The sequence below is a fragment of the Centruroides vittatus genome, unplaced genomic scaffold (assembly GCF_030686945.1).
Source record: "Centruroides vittatus isolate TY-2023 unplaced genomic scaffold, ASM3068694v2 contig_1146, whole genome shotgun sequence".
Taxonomy (NCBI): domain Eukaryota; kingdom Metazoa; phylum Arthropoda; class Arachnida; order Scorpiones; family Buthidae; genus Centruroides; species Centruroides vittatus.
The window spans coordinates 161,151-183,235 of record NW_027120736.1 but is presented as its reverse complement, the minus strand read 5'-3'; the positions used below and the strand labels follow the sequence as shown (position 1 = coordinate 183,235).

General features: G+C 26.0%; 1 protein-coding gene across 2 annotated transcripts in view; it reads right to left on the bottom strand.

Annotated features, from left to right (window-relative positions):
- LOC136978359 (two pore calcium channel protein 1-like) overlaps positions 1-22,085 on the bottom strand; it is a 40,192-nt gene that overhangs the window by 12,286 nt on the left and 5,821 nt on the right. For both annotated transcript variants that reach the window (XM_067274063.1, XM_067274065.1), the window contains exons 3-15: positions 20,474-20,556; positions 20,226-20,346; positions 19,860-20,111; positions 17,689-17,807; positions 16,133-16,234; positions 15,399-15,525; positions 13,339-13,540; positions 11,966-12,110; positions 6,029-6,193; positions 5,879-5,946; positions 3,482-3,563; positions 2,374-2,443; positions 2,076-2,295 (exon numbers count right to left, since the gene is read on the bottom strand). In XM_067274063.1, coding sequence (XP_067130164.1) covers positions 2,076-2,295; positions 2,374-2,443; positions 3,482-3,563; positions 5,879-5,946; positions 6,029-6,193; positions 11,966-12,110; positions 13,339-13,540; positions 15,399-15,525; positions 16,133-16,234; positions 17,689-17,807; positions 19,860-20,111; positions 20,226-20,346; positions 20,474-20,556 — 1,756 coding nt within the window. The remainder of the gene's footprint in view (positions 1-2,075; positions 2,296-2,373; positions 2,444-3,481; positions 3,564-5,878; positions 5,947-6,028; positions 6,194-11,965; positions 12,111-13,338; positions 13,541-15,398; positions 15,526-16,132; positions 16,235-17,688; positions 17,808-19,859; positions 20,112-20,225; positions 20,347-20,473; positions 20,557-22,085) is intronic.

Sequence of the window (22,085 nt, the reverse complement as noted above, 5' to 3'; positions counted from 1 at the left end):
TATTGCATAGTCAGTCAAAATAAATCAAATTATCGCCTAGATTAGTGCCTCACTTCATCTCGTTGACAGAACAAAGACACTGGATATCCTGACAAGATAGGGCAAATCCATGTCAATTTTGCCTTACGTCGACACATGCTGAGTACAGATATTAGTAACCCCACTAAAGGTGCATTCAACAACAAATATGGATGAGGGAGTGGGATCACATCATCTTTCCAGACAAAGTCAGTTCTGAGTATAGCAACATGATGGCCGTATCCATGTGTGGAGGCATTGAAGGGAATGATCATTGCTAGTTTGCATTTGTCATCATCATGTGGGTCCAGGACCTGGAGTGATGGTATGGGGTGCCATTGGATACACATCCCACTTACCTCTTGTTTGCATAATTGGTAATTTTGACAGCCACCATTACATTTCTGATGTGTTAAAGTCCATTGCCGTGTCCTATCTTCAAGGCCTCTGTCATGCTGCTTTTCAGCAGGACATGTTGCCCATGCTGTCCTGATGTTTCTGAATACAGAGGGTATTTGACTGTTGCCCTGGCCAGCACGTTCTCCAGATCTGTCACCAAATGAGAATGTCTAGTCAGTGGTTGCTGAGAAACTGGCAAGCCAACACTCACTAACCAGGACAATAGATGAACTCTGGCATAAAGTTGAAGCCACATGGACTGCTGTACCCATTCCTGCCATCCAAACTCTGTTCTACTTGATGCTCTGCCAGATTACAGCTGTTATTGCTGTGAGGGGCAGCTGCTCTGGATACTGATTTCTGCATGCTCTGTATCTCAAAATTACCTGTCAATTTAGTCATGTCTTCCTTCCATTATACTGTATGTGTAAAATAAATATGATTCTGCTATTTGCTTTCCTTCCTGATGTAGCATTTTTAATGACCAGCAGTATAGATAAATTAAATTTATCTCCATAATTTAATAATAATCTATAGTAATCCTAATCAGACTACAGTCATTTTTGCTATTTGAAATATCAGGTAAAGTCAGCCAAAATAAGAGTCTGCCTTCATTGATTTGTTAAATGATCAAAAAAATATTATATCTTATTTTATCCTATTTTCCTTTTACTATGTGTTATAAAACTTAGATATAAATAAATATTAATATGAATAAAAGTCACATATAGAAGAGCTGCTTTTGGTGCAAGGCTTTCGATATCCTGCAGGATAAAAATAGGGTCAGATTTCACATAAAAATATGGCTTTCATCCTGATATAGTTTCCAACATTCAAAATGGTGTAAGTAAAGAAACAAAACCACATTAGAATGATTTTCACAGGTTAATGTACCATATCAATATGCTATTCTTTGTGTGTATCATTATACAAAGATGCATCTATCTTCTGATCCTTGTGTGATAAGAAAATTTGAATATGATTTTTGAGATTGGGAGGTTTTTTCTATGGCAATCATCTATGTTAATGCCAGAAGTATAAAAAAAAATTTTGTTTAGTAGTGTTAGAATTGCAAGACTTATATTAAACTATAAAAGGGAACACTTTTAGTAAGTGTTCTTGAGTATGTCTATTTTTTTAATTTCATTATGCAAAATTCTGGACATAACAATGACAAAGGGTACAGAAAGTTGTCGTCATCCATCAGCCATTAATTGTTGATTACAGTATATAACTATGCAGTTCCTGTGTATGTGTTGTCTATTTTCAATACAGAAAGCTTATGCATCAATGAAGAATGCTTTTTTATACCTAACAATCAACGTAATATCTGGTCTGTTGTAATATTGTTTTATCAGTGAGAATTGTTATTGCAATATAGTTTGCTTGTATTTTTATTTTTTTTAATATATTTAGAATATATTTCTAGTACATGCTAGAAATTACCTGGAATAGAAACTCATATTTTATTGCTAATTATGTATACTAATTTTCAAAAATAATTCAATTTCTTTGTATTTTCTTACAATTTAATTTTACGTGTTATATTGTCTCACTTCGTTATTATTCTTAATTTCAAAAGATTGTATAAACTAAAATCTTTATAGAGTTAAATAATTTAATCAAATAACTTATAGTATTAAAGTTCAAAAGGATATTATGCCATTGATTAACAACCATAAGTTCAAATAAAATGACCATTGCATTAAAAATATTGTTGAAATTATTACTACAGTAACGACTATTATAAAATGCTGAACCATTGAGTTTTGGGTTTCCACAAAACATTTGGGACGGATCAGTTTCGTTATACCCATGATACGTAATTTTGTTCTGAAAAACTTCCATACCAATAATGGCAAAAGTATAAAACATCACCTAAAAAGTTTTAAATATAAGTTAATTTATATAATATAAATCTCAAAAACATTTTAAAAATAAATTTTAAAGACTTACACATAATACACCACCGTATGTCAAGATTGAAGGACCTAAGTTCATAATTGTTACTACAATGACTTGAAATCTGGCAAATACAATTTATGTTTGAATAATAAATAATAAAACAGCCTGCTTTTACAATTTAAAACTATATCTTTATTACTTTTATATTCATATTTATTAAATATTAATATCAACTTATTAACAATATTGAATATTTCATTTTTATGAACAAATTAGCAATAAGAGTTATTAACCTACTTCAGGGACTGGACAATGTGTAGATTATAAAAAAATGTTTTATTTAAAACAGTTTAGAATTAATAATAATTGTTAATTGTAATTTAAATAAATTTATTTCTTAACATATTAAATAAATATTAATGCATAAAGTTCAATTTTTACAACATTTATCTTTGAATTTTTTGAGGATATCAATAAAACAATTATACAATTTATATAATTCAGGTTTTTGAAGATTGTTTAAATTTTACTTAAAATCTTGAATACCTTGAACAATTTACATTTATCAGATTGTAAAGAACTAACTATCTTTTAATAGATGTAATATAGAAAAAAGTCTTTGAAATTACACTGACAATTATTAACTGAAAAATTAATATATATGTTTCTTATAAATGATGTACATTTATTTATTCTTAATTGAATTATTCTTTCAATATTAATCCTATTAATTCATGAAGATATTGAATATTATAAATTTGATATCAAAATGATTTAACACTACACTTTAAATAAAATATTAATTATTAGCTGCATTCAGATTACTTTTGGTCATAAATTTTGAATAGAAAATCAAACCATTAAAAAAGATTTTTTTTAAAAAAAAAAAAATCACTTATAACTACTTATTCACAACTTTCTAAAATACATTATTTAAATCAAATATCTAAATCTTATAAAAAGTGTATTAAAAAATTAGATAAAGATATTTAGTTTAAATTTTACTTAAAATACTTTTCCTCACATTTTATCCATATGGTCAGCTTTTAACACAAAATAAAATTAACATCACTACTATTGATAATTTATATAAATATTATAAATGGAATGAAAAACAGTATAAAATAACGATAATATATAATCTAAAATAAAAACACACCTGTTTATACCACCTATTATTTTAACAAGTCTGAGTACTCTTAAAACAAGAAGAATATCCAATGTTCTACTTTTATCATCACCTAAAAAAATATTCAACTTCAATCAATTTTTTATTATTTTTAAATAAAATTTGTTTAAATTCTAACTGTATTTTCATGTAATATAAACCATTTATCTCAATTAAGTTGATAAGTAAATAACAAAATAAATGTAGTTATTAATCTTTCTAATACTTTTGATATGTTCAAACATGTCAAATGTAATAGAGTGATTAAAAGTTGTTACTTTAGATCAGGCCTGGCCAACCCAAATTGTTTTACGGGCCACTTTGATCACGCGTAACATTACGGTGGGCCACAATTTAGGCAAACATGCTTTTAAAACAGTAAAACAAATACAAAATGAGCAAGATTTTATTGTTATACCAAGAGTTTGTACTCGCACTTGCGCATTATAACAATGACACAGGCAAATTTGCATTTATTTAATTGTTTTGGTATACACATAACGGCAAACAAAAGTTTTAATAAATATATAATATCACTTAGCGGGCCATACAATTTAACGTGACAGGCCACATGCGGCCTGAGGGCTGGCCAGGCCTGTTTTAGATGAATGAAATAAATACAAAACATTGCCTGTGGCAAAATTATATTTTTTATTTAATTAATAAGTTTGTTAATAAAATATTTTATTAACAAACTTATTAATTGAAAGAAATTTTTTCAGTCAAGATTTGACCATCTTCAGCTTAAAGTGGGAGCTCATCCCAGCTGTGCTTCACTGCTGATCTCAATTTCCTGCCATTTTCAGTGGACCTTAGCTACCCTGAACTACAAACAATTGTTGTGTATATTACATATTCTGGATTTTTGGATTCAAGACTCATCACAACCAAACCTTCCTTTCTTCAGGACATCCAAGTGATCATCGAACATCACAAATCCAAGTATTTATTGACCCATGTACGCAGTTGTAAACACTCTTTTTCATACAAATCACAATGGTGTGAAGTGAAGGAGAAATTACCATTAATTTTATCAGAAAAACTTTTGTGTTTCCCAGAGTCAACAGTCTGGTGTAGTTAATTAAACTACACCAGAAGTACTTCCTCCAGTAAGTAATCTTTAAACTATGAAACTGTCCTCTCTAAAAACTGATTAAATCATCCCTTTGAATTCCATTCTTGCAATACTGTTTGTCCATTCTTTTTGTTTTGGCTTACTGAAAACACTGGCTGATTTCTTTGTAAGTAAAAATGCCACACTTTACGCACCCATCAATACATTCAAGCAAGAGACTTTCCATTTTACTGTTTTATTTTTGCTAATAGATGCACAGAATAAATCAGCATGAAGCATAGAAGCTCATAGACAAAGTTCAAAGCTATGGTGGCTTGATGCAAAATGTGGTTCCCTGGGAAGGGAGCTTGGAGATGCCTCTTGCTGCTCAGGGATCATAATGCCTCTAAAATGGCTCTCTGCAAAACAAATGCTAAACAATATTTTTGTCTTATGCCTTTTTTCACAAAAGTGAAAATCCTATTTGGATTTCTTTTAGTTATTGATAACAGGTACTAATATACAAAGTGTATCTGAATGACATTTTAAAAATTTGGAGGATTGTAGAGGATGAAATTTTGAACGTTTTGATAAAAGGAACCCATAGCCGGAAATGTGATATAAAGTTTCTACCACGGTAGGAAGTGCTTGACCGCCCTTCACTTTGGTAGCTACCCTTCCGTCTATTGACGTCATGTTATTGTTCTTGATTCTTCCTCTGGGGTTATGTAAAGTCCCTTCTGTACGCAACACCTGTAGGAACAGTTCATTAGCTTATGGAGCACATCTTTACAGCATTTAATACCATCAGAGGGGAGCATGGCATCTTACAGAGAATCAGACAAAACATGGTTCGTCATTGCACATGATGTAACGAAGTTGGAGGTCGTCATATTGAACATTTACTCTAAAGTAGTGCAGCCACTGATTCGATGTACTGTACAGTTTGACTATACTCTACTGTTTTGTCAATAAAACTTGTCATAAATACTGTATTCTGCTGTTTCATTCAGCATACCGACCGCAAAGTGCAAAGTGCTGTAGAAACTTTATATCACATTTCCGGCTATTGGTTCCTTATATCAAAACGTTCAAAATTTCATCTTCTACAATCCCCCAAATTTTTAAAATGTCATTCTGATACACCCTGTAGATTTTTTTTATTTGAGTAAAATGGCATAAAGTGAACTACTGTAAAGCAGGGGATACTTTTATAGTTCTTATTGATTGTTACAAGCATCCTAAATGATGCAATTATACATTTAAAAGGTTAATTTAATCTTATCTAATTAAAAATAATAGTTATTGTGATATTAAATATATATAACACATACCAGTATCTCCTATAGCAGTTTCAACTGCAGTTGCAACAACTGCAGCACCAATTACAACAAAATCAAATCTAAAAATACAGTTTAATAAATTATTATTCATTGTAATATTTAATTAAGGAAATTAAAATGAAATAAGAAAAGAACTCTTACATATTCCATAATTTCCGAAAAAATTCTTTGACACCAAATGTGTATATTTTTGATATTATTTCAAACATAAAAAGAGCGAGAAAACACCATTCTGCTTCATTTATATCAGCAGCAATTAATCCAGCATTCAATAAAATAAAAATGTCAAATAAATATCTGAAATATCTGAAAAAATTTAAAATTACAATAATTAACTATCCTATCTAATATAGAAAAGCTAAATGTAACATTTACAATTAAAATATTAATGATGAAATTAGAATATTAATCAATAATAAATTTATTATTGTGTTTCATATATATTGGTAATTTGTTTATTTTTACAAATTTTCTCACTTCCAATTTCTGAGACAAAGAAAAATTATTTTCCTTTATTTCGTAAAAGCTTTCTTCCTGTTACCATATAGCTATCAACTAAAGTATTAAAAAATTTGCTTGTGAAAATCTTAAAACATTTAGAAAATAGAAAATCCTATTAACTAGAAATAAATAGATATAACTATATATATATACACACACATACATATATATATATATATATATATGTAACTTTAGTTAATATCTACATGGTAACAAGAAGGAAGCCTTTATGAAATGAAAGGAAAATAAAAGCATATATAGGAATAATATGATATATATTTTATATATGTATAAGCATTAAACATATACTAAATACTAAGTTATAAATATTCAGGAAACAACATATTAAAAATAATACAATAGAAAACAATTTTCTTTAAGATAAATTTCTTTCTGGATCATAGGTAATATATTAAACTAACAATGAAAACAAAGTAAAAATAACAATTTTTATGAATGAACAAAATATCTACTTTATTGAAGTACTAGAATTATATATAAATAATGTGCGATGCATTTTGAAACCCTAGTACTTTCAACTCATTTTCAGAACAGAAATATATTCTAAATATAAAGATTCAAACTTCAAAATATATTTTAATGAATAAAATTTTGAAGTTTGAATCATGGCTAGAGTTGCAAAGTGCATATTTATTTATTATAGAAGGTCCAATTAAAGGAAGTTTTATTCTTTCATAATACTAAATTAACTATATTCCCCACATAATCATTGATTTTATTGTATTTAGGTGTTTTATAAGACTAAGTAATTCAATAAATACCTTATAAATTGATGCTCAGTTTACGTTTTTAAAGATATATTAGTTTATAATCATCATCAAAGTTTATTCAAAAGTTTCATATTTAAAAATATAGCAATTATCATACTTCCTACATACAGTTCAGACTGCTTTATTCAGTGTTCTACTGATTTGAATATAATGCTGAAAGATTCATTTCTGTGTAAGTTTCAACTTTGAACAAAAAAATTCTCATACAAAAGTTTTACTACAGATGGAAAAATAATTTTCTGTGAGCCATGCTGAGAAAGTAAATGCATCAAACATACATACTTTTATTTATCTATCAATAGATGTTTAAAATTAAATTATTTAGTGGTATAAACCAGTAATCTGATGATTCGTTGCCTCATACAACTTTTATTAAAATCTTTTATGTATTTGCAGTAGATCCCCCTATAACACGGGTTCATATAATACGGATTCATATAACATGGCGAAAAATTTGCAATCGTGTTTGTATAACACGCTAAAAGAGACTCGTATAACACAGTAAAACGTCATCATCAACTTGTGTCACGACAGGATTGGTCGAATCTGGACCAATAACGGATATTGTACAAACTGTTGAGTTTAAACGAGCACTGGACCTACTAAAAACATTTATTATTCAACGGCCATAAAAATTATATTTATATTAATGATGTCTACAAAGTTCAGCGAATTTTTCACAGAAAAATAACTTATCAGAAAACATACGCCTGCCGTTCGATGAGCCACTCCGCGACAAAAACAAGCTTAGGCAATGGTGTCTTTGAACGATGTGCACTCGGTAAGTATTCCTACAATTTTTTGTTTATAGCATAGTTTATATGGATTATTCCCAAAAAAATTATACGTGATTTGGAAATGTTCGAGTCAAATTAGTCTAGAATCGATTAATTTTATGGAAGAAAACCTTTCAAACAGCCGTAGCCCCTAAACTGCACAAGTACCAGGCTGTGATTGGTTCATGTATTTAAGTGACTTGTACAACATGGATTCATATAACATGGAATTATCTACCGTGTTATAGGGGGGTCTACTGTATTTAAATTCTAACTTTGACTAAAAATATAGAATAGTGTGAGAACTTTCCAGAATTAGAAAATTTTGGCAGCATTTTTTTTACATGTATTATTTAATCTGTCAAAAGTTTTCAAGATTTTATACTAGATTTTACTATTTGTTTAAAATCAATCAGGTAAAATTCAAATTATACAGTCTCAAAATAATTATAAAATTGTTATTCTTATTAAAATTAGTGGGCTTACAGATACTTGGACTTACTTTAAATAAGTGTCAAACAACAACTAACAACACTAGTTATTCATTAATAATGTCTATTGTCTGAAATCCCTTATTATAATTCTCAAAAATACTAAAATCTTAAACTATCATCATCTAAAGCAGGGGTGTCCAACCTTTTTGTTTCTCTGGGCCACATTGGAAGAAGTCATGAAGTTTTGAGCCACAAATATATTATATATACTTGTGGCCCAATCCTTAAATATACAAGTATATTTAAGAAATGACATGTCTAGATTATAGTAATAAGTATTAAAACTTAATCACAAAAAAGGAAATTTTAAAAAATTACTTCTACAGACACTCAATTTTTACTTAGAAATAGATAAATTCATTTATTATAAAGGAGACAAACAAAAATTTATTTGAAAAACACAAATATTTGTTTTATTTGGGTCTCTAATTAATAAAAAATGACGAAACATCATTTTAAAATGCATTTTTATTCAAGTAATATATTTATAAATAATATGTAGCCCAAAGAGTATCCAATGCCCCAAATGATATTTTTTATGCCAAACTAAAAACAGGGTAGCCAAATCTTGCAACGCTGGAAGGAATATTAAATAAAGCTAGAGTTGGATTCAAAGAATTATTGAAAAGGATAGACCCAAATGTGGGGAAAGGAGAGAAAGGACAAAAGATAAAGAAGTGAGGAAGGTTGGAAAATTAAGGGTCAATATTCACATAACAGGTCTATCTAATCTTTCTCACTACTTTTTATCTTTTGTCCTTTCTCTCATTTCCCCACATTTGGGTCTATAATCCTTTGAGTCACAACTCCAGCTTTATTTAGAAATGTGTGAATGAGGAAGGAATACTAAGCATTTGAAAATATTTCCTTTCCACTGAAAAATAAAATAGGTATAAAGGTTTATGGTTTTGTGAAACTTCTTTTTTGAGTTTATGCAGTTGAAATAAATAAATAAAAGAATTAAAAAATTTGTCAGTTTTGTTTACATGTTTATTGGGCCAAATTGGCCTTGTGCTGCATGCGGTTCACAGGTTGGACACCCGATCTAAAAGAACATGGTAAAATGCATCTAAATAAAGTTTTTTTTTTTAAAAAGTATATCTTTGGAAGCAAACAAGCCCATTCATCAAACTAAAATAAAACTTCCCTTCATCCAACCAGAAAATTATTTTCTCTGTTTTTCATTATTATTAATTTAAATTATTTCCCCCCCCTTTTTTTGTTCCTTTTTCCTTTTTATTTGTTAATAAATATATTCCAGCAGTTAACTTTTCATATAAAACTTTCTCATAGGCAACATGTACCAGTACATTACATAATTATTCCAATTAAAGAAGCCCAGCAGAATAGTAGTTAATAAACAAAACCTAACTTGCCATTACAACCATCAAATTCTTGTGAATGTCAGTCTACTTAGATAATTTGGATTACAAATTGCTTTCATATCTAAATATGGGATAATGGAAATGCAAAGATTTATTTGTAGGAAATAGTAATAATCAAGTGTTTTCTTTTGAGAACATTTTTAAAAATAAGGAACAAAATAAACTATTTTTAAAGTTTTTTTAGATGTAATGGTTTGTGCTAGGGAACATGAGAATGAGAAATTAAATATGAAATATATGGCAAATCTACTCTGAGTATTTAAATTATTGCTGACTACAATTAAAAAAAAATTCTCTCTCTGGAACATACATTGCACTTTTTTCTATATATTTTAAAATTTTCACAATATATTTACATATAAATAAATATTTAATTTTTATATAATTGTTAAATTTATCAGGAGATAGGCATTAGGCACTATCTCTAGGAAAAAATTACTGAATATTTAATTATTAAAATAGTAGCCATATTATATCCCAATATAATCTGGCAGATCGTTTGACCTTAATCAAAAATCGAGTTAATAGATGTTTATATTTGTTTACATACATATTTCAAGGGTTTTTGTAACATATAAATTTGGGCTCTAATTATAATACTGTATTTATTAAATTTGGTGCTTCATTTTGAATATATTTTATTCTATATTAAAAATATTAAAAAAATAATTATAAAAATTTTATATCTCAATTATTTTTATCTTTTTTTTATATAATTTTTTATATAATAATTTTTATATAATATAATCCTTTTTATATTAAGTGGTTCTTAAAAATAAAGTCTTTATTTTTAAGAAGTAGAGTAAGGAGTTTGGTGACACTTCAAAGTCATACTTAATGCTTTTAGCTGGCCATGCTTGTTGCTATACAATCACAAGAAATATTTAATTCTTGAATATTGATTTACGGTGAATTCAAAAGATGACAGTTAAAACTGTGGTTACATAACGACAAAGAAAAAAACACCTTTATTGGCGCACTCTTAAATTGAATAAGTTATTTAATTTAAGGTGAGATCCAATAAAGTATTTTTTTGTTACTATTTAAAGAATTTGGAGTTGTTTTCATTACTAAATAAATAAATAAAAAGTTCATGTCCTTACTTTATAAGATTCATACAGTTATGATAAGAACAATAGAATAATTGAGTCTCTCTAAACAAAGATCTTGAAGATTTCATGAAACTTAATTTTTGGATATATTTAAGTGTACCCAAATATCTTGAACTCTTTCCTCAGATAATAACAACACTTTTTTGTTACACATAAATGTAATGGACCAAATGGACCACCATAAACTTAAAACATTTTGTAGGCATAGATGACTTGCATATTTTCCCATAAACTGTGGCCTTAAAGAAGAAAAGTTACAGAAAATTATAAAAGTTTTCACTATTAAAATTCTCTATTTCCTAGTGTAAGAAATTTCAGTTATTGCCAAATTTATTTTAAACAAACGCTATACTTGGCAATTGGTGATGCATGCTGTTAGTCAAACTAGTTCATGGTGTTGTCGAACTTCTTGCTCTACTTGTCATGAGTAAATATTTTATTAAAATTACCTGCATTTTGATAACCTTTTATACTTAATTTGATTTCTAAGAGGAAAAGAACTGAAACTTTTTATTTTCAATCATTAAAGTATATTCAAAGCTTGTCACTATCTTTACACATAACAAATCAAATCATTGCTTAATTTTTATTAAGCAGTGGTTTGTTTGTTTTATTTTTTGATTCATTTATTATTTATAGTACAAACCATTGTGTAATTCATTTATTTTATTTTCAATTATATTATACATTTTAAAATATATATTGCTGTCTAAATTAGATGATAAAATTCATACATTAAATTTCATAAAAAGTTAAATGTAATATGATAAAAGTATGAGCTGAATTTAATAATACATTATAATAAGATTTTTTGAAAAGTGCATTAAATTTTAAAATCTCTATGTTCATTATCTTATTTAGAGAACACATTGAAGAAACTAAACAAGTGTAAGATATAAAAATCTAATTTGTGGTGGTTTTGCTATTGAGATGTAAATTTAAATATTTTTACCTTATTTGAAAATCATATATCAAAATTACTTTAAAATTTTAATTATATTCAAATTTACAATACTTACTTATGAGAAACAGCAGTACGGAATAACTTTGAAGCTTTAGAGCGATAAAATTTTGGCATGACTTTATCAAATATTGTTTTTCTATCTTTAACTTCAGAAACAGCAACATTTAACAGATCAGCTAAGTGCAAAAAATCTGCTTTTCCTACAATTAAAAATATATGATATTTTATTGAAGTAAATTAAGCAAAAATTGAAGTTAAACATGTTATTAAATTTTAAAATGGTTGGACTAAATTTTAATACATCTTTAAAGGTTATAATAGATTAAAAAATTCTTTATAGAAATCATCTGATTAAATTTAATGTAAACTATCTTTAGACTAAAGACAATTTATTTTACATTTAATAATGTATCTTGAGATCTTATATCTTTTATTGTTTTATGTTTAAAATAATGTGAACCAAACTGAAAGGAATGTGTTATCACTGTTAGAAAGAGTAAGGCTATAGTTTTGTCATATAGTCTCTAACAGAAGTCAAATCAGAATTTATTATAAAAGCCAAAATAAATAAACAACAAAATTAAGTCAACAATTAAGTGCCCAATGCAGGATCAATTATTTCTGTTTATGCTAAATATCCAGTCATTAATGCTAATTATCTTAATTTTGATATTCATGTGCATTGGTATTAATTGATAGAGTAACTAGACAATCTAGAGGTATAATAAAATTTTATTGATTTTATGGTATTTTAAAAATTTGAAAAGGAAAGATGAATGCTGCAATGCAAAAATAAATTATTATTGAATAAGTCTTTTGATTTACAGTTGAATTAAAAATAGGGTTTGATCAACAATCAATCATTATGATTTTATGATTTAAAAATTAGAATAGGAAAAATCTTTTGAAACATGTAGATCGATATCTTTTAAAAGACCTGGTATGTTATAAATGTTTCCAGTTATAGAGTCTCTTTTGAAGAAGAAATAAAATACTTGTTTTGATTGAGAGAAAAACATAACAGTTTATTTTCTCTTTCAGTCAAATTTTTTAGATTTATTTACTATTAGAGGATTTGCTTCCAATCATTTTCAGAGATCCAACCATGATGCAACCATGGTGGCATAAAGGTAAAAAAATAAATCAGTAATTTTAAATTTCACTTAAGAAATGAGTAAAATGAACAAATGGAGACTGCTTACACCAACAATAAATTCTGCATTATATCATTATAAAAGAGAAATATGAATTTTCCACTAAAAAAGTTTGGACTTGTTTATTCTGTATCATATAACCAAAGACATACTCTATGTTACTAACACAATTATATTATTATCTGACATTAAAATAACAGGTTGGATATTTTGTATATTATAATTTTTTAATTATTTACAATATTAAAATGAAATTGAATTATTTTTTAAATACCTATTAGATTGTCATTATCACTGTCCAAAACAAACCAAAGAATGTTGACCAACATTGGACTTCGTTTTGGTGGAATTGTTTTTAATAATGCATTAAATCTTTTATAATCCAAAGCATATTTGTTTGCAATTTTTATCTTTAATATATCAAATGCTCTTGATAAACTCTGTCTTTTCATGTAGACAACTTTTTTAACTTCATTCTGAAAAATTACATAAATTACTAATAAATTATTACTTTTTTAAAATAATTGTGAGAAATATGTTATCGTAGTGTAATTATTAAATATATTTCAAGCTCAGTTGTAAAGGTTAGTTTCAACCTTTATATATATATATATATATATATATATATATATTATATAATTATTTTATAAATTTATTTATTTAATTTATTTATTTACTAGTCAATAGTTTAACTACTTGACTAGTAAATAAATAAATATTTATATTTACAGTTTAAATAAGTTAATAGTTTAATAATTAACAGAAGAATAAATTAGAATAAAAATAAATTTTTGAAAAATTTTAACATTATATTCTTTCACATTAAATTTTTTTGTTAATAAATTCTGAAAACAATGTGAACGTTACATATAAACATGAAAATATAACTTATTTTTCTAAAGAAATTTACAAGACAAAAATGTAAAAATGCTTTTTAAAATAATATTTCAAATAGACAAAATTGCTTAAATACTAAGATTTTTCAATAAATAATTTATATATTATAATTTATAGTATAAATGTTAACATATAATCCAAAGGAATACAGATTTGAATAAAAATGTTTGGTAATTATACAGGTTGTCCATAAAGTCCATGTACAATGTAAAAAATTTATAACTTTACTAGTATTTGTGATAGGAAAAAAATCTGTAAAAATATTAGAAAGTTTAATGTACAGTACCTAGTTTTAAGTAAAATTAGGATTGGAAGAGGTGGGCCATTTTTCTTGGCCTCCATGTTTAGCAGACTTGACTCCATTAGATTTTATTTTATGGAGATATGTGAAAATCTCATTATATGCAACCAAACCTTGATTGTTAGACAATTTGAAAGCTAAAATAACTAATGTGATTTCAGGCATTACTGTAAATCAATTGGCAAATGTTTTTAGAGAACTACAAAATCGTATTACCCTTTGTATTACTAATGATGGTGGACATGTGGAAACTTAATAAAATACAAGAAAACAATAAAAAGTACAGATTTTCTTATTTCCAATACATTCTACATAATTTCTCTATCACAAATACTAATAAAGTTCACACTGTAATATGGTTGCTGTCTATTGGTTCTTGTATTATAAATTTTTAAAATTGCACATGGACTTTATGGACACCCTGTATAGTTTCTTACCGTTATGTATTTTCTTTCTAATTTGTTTTTTAAACACACATATTTGATAGACATTTCCAAAACACATAGAATTATTTGATGATGACCCATATAAAAAGCACTATAAACAAAAACTGATAGGACTACTTATCAACTCTGCACCATTCAAGCTGCCATTTCTTAAGCTTGTTTTCATCATGGAGCAGCATCGTGGACAGAGGACGCATACAAAATGTGTCATGTGACTTGACTTTGATGTCAATTGGTCACATAATGTGACTACCTAGAAATGTCAGACACGTAACCTCTCTGACATATTTCCAGAGAATGTTTTAGATGTCAAAGAGTTCAAGAACTAGTTTGGTAGACGTTACATTTGTTACATTCTAGTAATACTGTAACATCCTGTAATAAAACTCGTTGACTTAAGATTTGATGATGATGATAATGATTTATTTTTCAGGTCTAACTTCATAGAAAACAAAGTAAATAAATTTTCAAATGTAGATTAGCAGTAAATCAAATGTAAATTAGCAGTAAATCAAAAAATTAATGCAAAACTTATTTATGTGTTTATAGATTATAAAAACATTAAAGAAAATAAATTCATACCATATAATTTATCATTTACTTAACAATGAATGTTTCAATATGTTATGCCATATGAAATTAAATATAATTATGTATAGTATCATTATGTAATTTTATGTAAAATTTTACCTTTAAATGTTTCCTATAATTATTATATACGACTGCCAGAAAGATATTCATAAATATGTATAAACAGATGACTAAATATGCAAGGAAGAAAAATGCAGAAAAATGATTCTCATCATAAGCTGGCATCCTGAAAATGAAAATTTAAAAATCAATTAGGCATAGCTACAAAATTTTTATAACGTGTTAATTCTTTAATTCATATTTTCTTATAATTCATTTATTTAAAAAGAATATAAATACATATTCACTTAAACTGAGTAAACAATGTTAAAATAAATACATAAAATCAGTGATATACTGTTATAGTGTGTCCCATTTATGGCACACTTATAGGATGGCCTGATTAAGATGATAAAACATTAGTGATGTAAATTGTTTAAGGGATATTTAAAGGGAAAAGTGTACGAGATCAATCCCAGAACTATACATAAACTGAAGGGAAGCTTTTGCAGAAGCACTGAAGCTATTGACATCAATATTTTCAGGTAGGTCAGTCTGAACATGATTGTGTGTATACAAAGGTACATAGATGCACAAAGACACCATTTTCAGCATCTTTATTTAAACTACAGAAGTTTACAAATGTTCAAATAAAATTTGTAATGAGTCCTTTGCCTAAATTCATTTGTATCATTTCCAATGAGTAGGGGCAATTTTATTTGGGACATTCTGTAGAATAAGCTATATTTAATTTTTTTTTTCAAATTATTATTCTTAACTTAAAATTTACTTACATTATATCTGGATTATTAGCAGTTGTTACGAGTACATATAGATCAAAAAATGTATCTAGATAATTCGTAAAATATGGACTTCCATCAGGAAATGTCAGATCTCTATCAAAAAGAAATTATTATTATTATTATTATTATTATTATTAACAATAACAATGTTAAATTAATTCTAATTAATGCTAAAAAAATACTATAATTGTCAGCAACTTAATGTAAAGATTATTAATTAATATTCATATTAATTACATACATAATAATATACATACCTAAACAAGATTATTAATTATTACACATATAATAATGTATCAAAAATATATATTTCAGAATTATCTTATAAACATAAAATATTTTTCCTATTCAATCAGATTCCTATCCTAATTTTAAAAATTTTTATATATTCAAAATAATGTTCTATTTTAGAACATTCAAGAACCTTCAAATGACTGCTAAATGCAATTGAAAAAGTATGTTTGTTATTAAATTTTTGTTAAATTTTGCTGGATTTTATTGATGTTGAATGTACTGCTTAACAAAAATATCCAGCAATGAGTTGCTTAACTTTCCCAGCAACATTTGGTATCACCATCTGTTATGATACTTTATTAAAAAACTTTTTATATTTTTAACTATTATAAAATGGCAAAAAGCTTAATTTTGAGGGGAGGTAGGGATGGGTTTTATAAAAAATTGGAAATGCTAATAATGAGTAAAATCCTCATTAAGTCTGACCCAACTGGAGATACACATGACCTCCACTATCTCCTCGCCCCTAGACCTTACATCACCAAAATTTAATAGCATCTATCCCCTAATAAACCTCCCTGCAAAATTCAGAAATTTTCAACAAAAAGAACAGGAGTTATTAAGCTTCAAAGAGGGCAAACAAAATTGTACCACAGGCGTACACACAAACATCCATGCACACAGAAAAATCCCCAAATTTTTTTGAATGTCTTGACATTTTAAGGTCCCAAGTCCAAAAATGGAAAAATCTTCGGGGGTCATTTCTTGACCATACTTTCCCTCTGTTATATATAACAGAACTGGGAAAGTAAAAGATAAATAACTGAAATGAAGTCAAGCATGACATTAGCTAATTAAACCCATTATTCAAATAAAAAAGGAGTCAATGAAGGAATAAGTATGTACTATTGCCCCTTATAAAATAACTAAAAAGTTTATTTCATTTCCAAAAAATCATTTGTCTTAAAATTTACAACAGTGTGCCTGCTGGAAGGTTAAAAAATGAATACATTTCTAATGATTATTATGAAAGGTTTATTAAACATAAATATTAGCATTAATAGTAACATTTAAAACATTCTTATAGTTCATAATTATAAAATATTTGAATTTTTCATTTTATAAAATAAACTTTGCATCTAATATAAAATTACTCTTCATTTATTACTAAATTTCAAATGTTATTGTTACTGTAATATAATCTCAATTTAAAATATCTGATTACATAAGTAAAACATTACATTCTACATTCCTAAAATTAAAGTATTATTCTAATAATAATAAAGCTTGATAAAATTCTTCATAATTATTACCTTTTTTTAAATAATTTCTGAGCCATAAGTGAAAATAATCCTATACTTAAAAAGAACAGGATCAAAACATTCAGAATATCGGGCAATGTCCTCCTAATATTCCGAAATGCTCTTCTCACCTAAAATAAATTTTAATAAAAATAAAATTTATTTGAAATCTTAATAAAATTTATTATCCTTATAATTTAACATAACTTTATGGATATTAAAAATATTAATTCTCTTTCTTAATTTGTTTAAAGATTTTCAAATTTACTCAGTAATTTCAACTTTCTTTTATTGAATATAAAATAATTTTAAAACTTCAATTTTTATTAAATTATCTATTACAGAGCTTTGCCATAAATGTAAATATTTAATGTAAATGGATTCAAAGCAGGCATAAATTAACAAATGAACACTTAAATTAAAAAGAAATTTCAAATCTATAATATCTAAATAGTATTTAATTAGCTAAAATGTAACTTGATAATAAATCCAGCTTCATTCTTTGATTAACTTATTTTTGCCTCACGCTTTAAATTTATTATTACAAATGAAAAATGATATATATATATATATACATATTTTTTTTTTTTTTTTAAATATTTTATAAGCATAAAATTGTGAGAAAATACTGAGCTAAATCAGTCATCAATTCATGTACAAGTAAAATAAAATGTAATAATTATTATTAGTTATTTAATAAAAACAATTATTAAATAGCTAAAAAAAATAAGAATTATCTCTTTTATTTAATTTAAGCAAATTAATTTTGATAATTCATAATTCATTTTGAACTTTTATGTTTACTTAAGAGAAATAAAGAATTGTTACTTATCAGTTCTTATCTTTACTTTTTTAATAATTGTTTATTATCTATTTACTTATCAGAAGCTAATATATATCTCTATAATAATCCAAATAATACTTGTCTGAATTTATCATTAATATTTGGGACTATTAATTTAACTAAAGCCAAAACGTCGCTGAACAAATCCAACAAGTAGATATTGGATTAAAATTGATAATTTGGGATTAATGATTACTTATATAAGCATCTGTAATTTTTTGTTAAGAGAAACACTGTATATAAAATAGCTTATTTTAAATTTCATTATAGCTTAAAACTATATCTAAATTATTATAGATACAGTACAAGACTATCTCACTTAGTGCAGGTCTCATCATCACTAACTGTTATTTTTGGTGCTGAACAAAGTTAGGACTCTTCGTGTGTATATTTTTAAAAGATCTTCTGGCATAATTTTTAACAATGATTCAAATGAAGAATACAACATTTACACAAAAGAACATTAGCAAACAATTCTATGCTAAGAGCTTCATGCAGCAAAGATGGAGAAGCAAATATTCTTTTCTTTTAACTAAAATTCTTTTTTAAGAGTAAAGCAGTAAATATTTAGATTTAATAGCATTTTCTTTTTCTAAAGTTCATATTTCCTGGGAGACTAAAACAATCTTTTTATTAGATAATCTTGTAATTTTTTTTTATGAACTTTACAACCAATTATTAAGTCATTTTTAATTATTTTCAGTGAGAAAATCATTTTTTAGCAAAGTATTATTTGTAATTGGCCCTGAATGATGCATTTTTTTTAAAAGTCTGGTGCTTTCTAATAATTTGCTTTATTGATTAAAAGATATAAAAATAATGTAAAAAACTTTTGATCCTTAAAAGTACTTAAATTAAATTTTAAGACTTCTAAAAAATATAAAAGTAAAATAAAAAGGCTTCATTTTTAAGAATATTAAGAATTGTAATACTGAGTTAGAAAAGCAGTTCATTAAAATGGTGTCTTCAATCACATTTTAATACAGAATAATACACTAGGTTACATAATAATGTTTTTTCTAAACTATGTATTAATTTGTATCTTAAGAAAATCATACAGCAGAATTCAACTATAAGAATTTTAATTTAGAAATTCCAAAATAATTCCAAAACTAAAGCATAAACCTTTAAAGTTTCATCAATTAATTCTTAACAAATTTTATTATAAAGCATAAGATTAAATATAATTTTTATATTCTAATAAAAAAAAAATTGGAGTCTGAATAAAAGATACTTAAATAAAGAAATTTATGCAATACAGATTTATTTTTTAAATATAAAATAAATCTTAGAAATATCTGATTTTTTAAATTCAACTAACTAAAATAAAAGACTTTACCTGTTTATTTTCACTGAAGTTAATTATAAAAATAGGACGAAGTGGTCTCGACCATCGAACCGAAATATCGGAATGTCCAGCATTCACTAGTACAGCATAACAGATCATATCTATACCTGTTAATAGTATTGCAGATAAAATAAGAAGATTCTTCTTATCACGCCAAAATTTCTCAAGAGGAAGAAATGAAGCTAAATGCAGAAGACGAAATACGTAAAATGAAAGACATGCTAACTCAAGTGCCATTGTAACCTGTAAATGGAAGAAAGAATTATTTTGTCATCTGTTGTTAAATAAACGTCAATATTTTTACTGCATTAATTTATAATTTCACAAATTTTTTTAAAAATTTAATGAGTTATCTACCCAATATGGAAGTTCCCAGCTTTTGAAAGCAGGTTTTTCAAATACAGCTACAAAATGATGTAATAAGATGAAAAAGTAAAGTAGGTATCTAAGACCACTATGATGATATATTATATACATTCTGAAAAATTTAGACAGATAAAAAAAAATACAGTAATTTAGAAATTGTTTTGTTTATAAAATTCTTATATAGATATGATTAATATTAAAATTTAAAAAATATTTTAAGTTTAAATAAAAGTATTTACCTCACACTTTTATCATTCATTTCAAAATCTGAATGACGACCATTTTTTGCATCAACAACTAAAGTTGAAGCTAGAATTAAATTCTAAAATAGAAAAAAAAAGTCTTTATTATTTGATCTAAAAAATTTTGTTAATGTTACCCTTGGTGCCAAGATGGCGGCTCGTCTCTGATTCCAGCAAGGAAACAGTGGGACGCATGTTCTAACCTAACCTAACCTATTCTAATAAATTACCATAATTATTAGCAACCAAATTATTAGAATAGGTTAGGTTAGGTTAGGTTAGAACGTGCGTCCCACTGTTTCCTTGCTGGAATCAGAGACAAGCCGCCATCTTGGCACCAAGGGTAACATTAACCAAAAATTCTTTATGAAAATATTCTAATTTAAACTACACTCAACTCTTATGAATTTATTTACAACAAAAATAAATAAATAAATAAATAAATATTTTTATCAAGTAAAGTTGTAATGTCTAATATGACTAATACTTCATTATATTCTTCTGCCACTTCCTAATCGAGACTATTGAAATACTGACGTATTAGTCATATTGAACATCACAACTTCATTTAATAAAAATTTGCTTAAGCCACCCCAAATATAAAGCAATTTTTATTCTTTTGTTTTATGATTTTTTTAAAATAAAAAATAGTTTTAAGAACCATCATTTTTCCAGAATAAGTGCATCTCAACTTGACGCAAACATGGTTTCTGTTACAGCTATTCTCTTAACATTTTACATATTTATCTAAAAAATGATTTTATTGAAGTAACAAAAATTTAATATATATGATTTTAATATTAATTTTAAAATTTCAAATTATAAAACATAACAAAATAACAAAACATAACAATAAACAAACATAATACACCTAATTTTTTAATGTTAAAATTTACATTAAAAAAAGCAATTCTGTAATTTTACTTTCAAATTATAAAAAAAAAAATATTACATTTCAAAATTCTCATTCAATAATTTATAAATCTTTAGAAACATAATTACTTTTTAAGCAATTATATTTCTAAAGTAAAGAATGTAAAGAGCAATTTCTGAGAATTACATTTGGAAATCAAAGGTTGAAAGTAGTAATAAAATTAATAGATTTATATTATTTTTCTTTTAGAAATACAAAGTTAGTAGTTATTTTAAAAATTAAATCATTTATTCAATGAAATCCAAACACCATAAAAAAAAACTTTACATGCAGTACAAAGTATTCAAAAATAAAACAGAGAAATATAACCAAGATTTAAACTTTTTATCAGTTATTAGAAAACTGGCCATTTGTTCACAACTAATACTGAAAATGTACTCTGTTATAAATTTGTGATTCAGAAATTCTCTAACTTTAAAAAATAGATTATCTGTAGATCTTATCATGTAAAAAAAGTACCGCATTTTACGGACTATAAGACGCTATGGACTATAAGACGCACCTTAATTTTTAAGCAATTTTTAAAAAAAATAGCTATAAGACGCACCTTAATTTTTAAGCAATTTTTTAAAAAAATACCTAAGATGCACCTTAATTTTGGAAGCAATTTTTCGAAGAAAAAAGTGCGTCTTACAGTCCATAAAATATGGTAATTATACTAAGTCTTTATTTAAG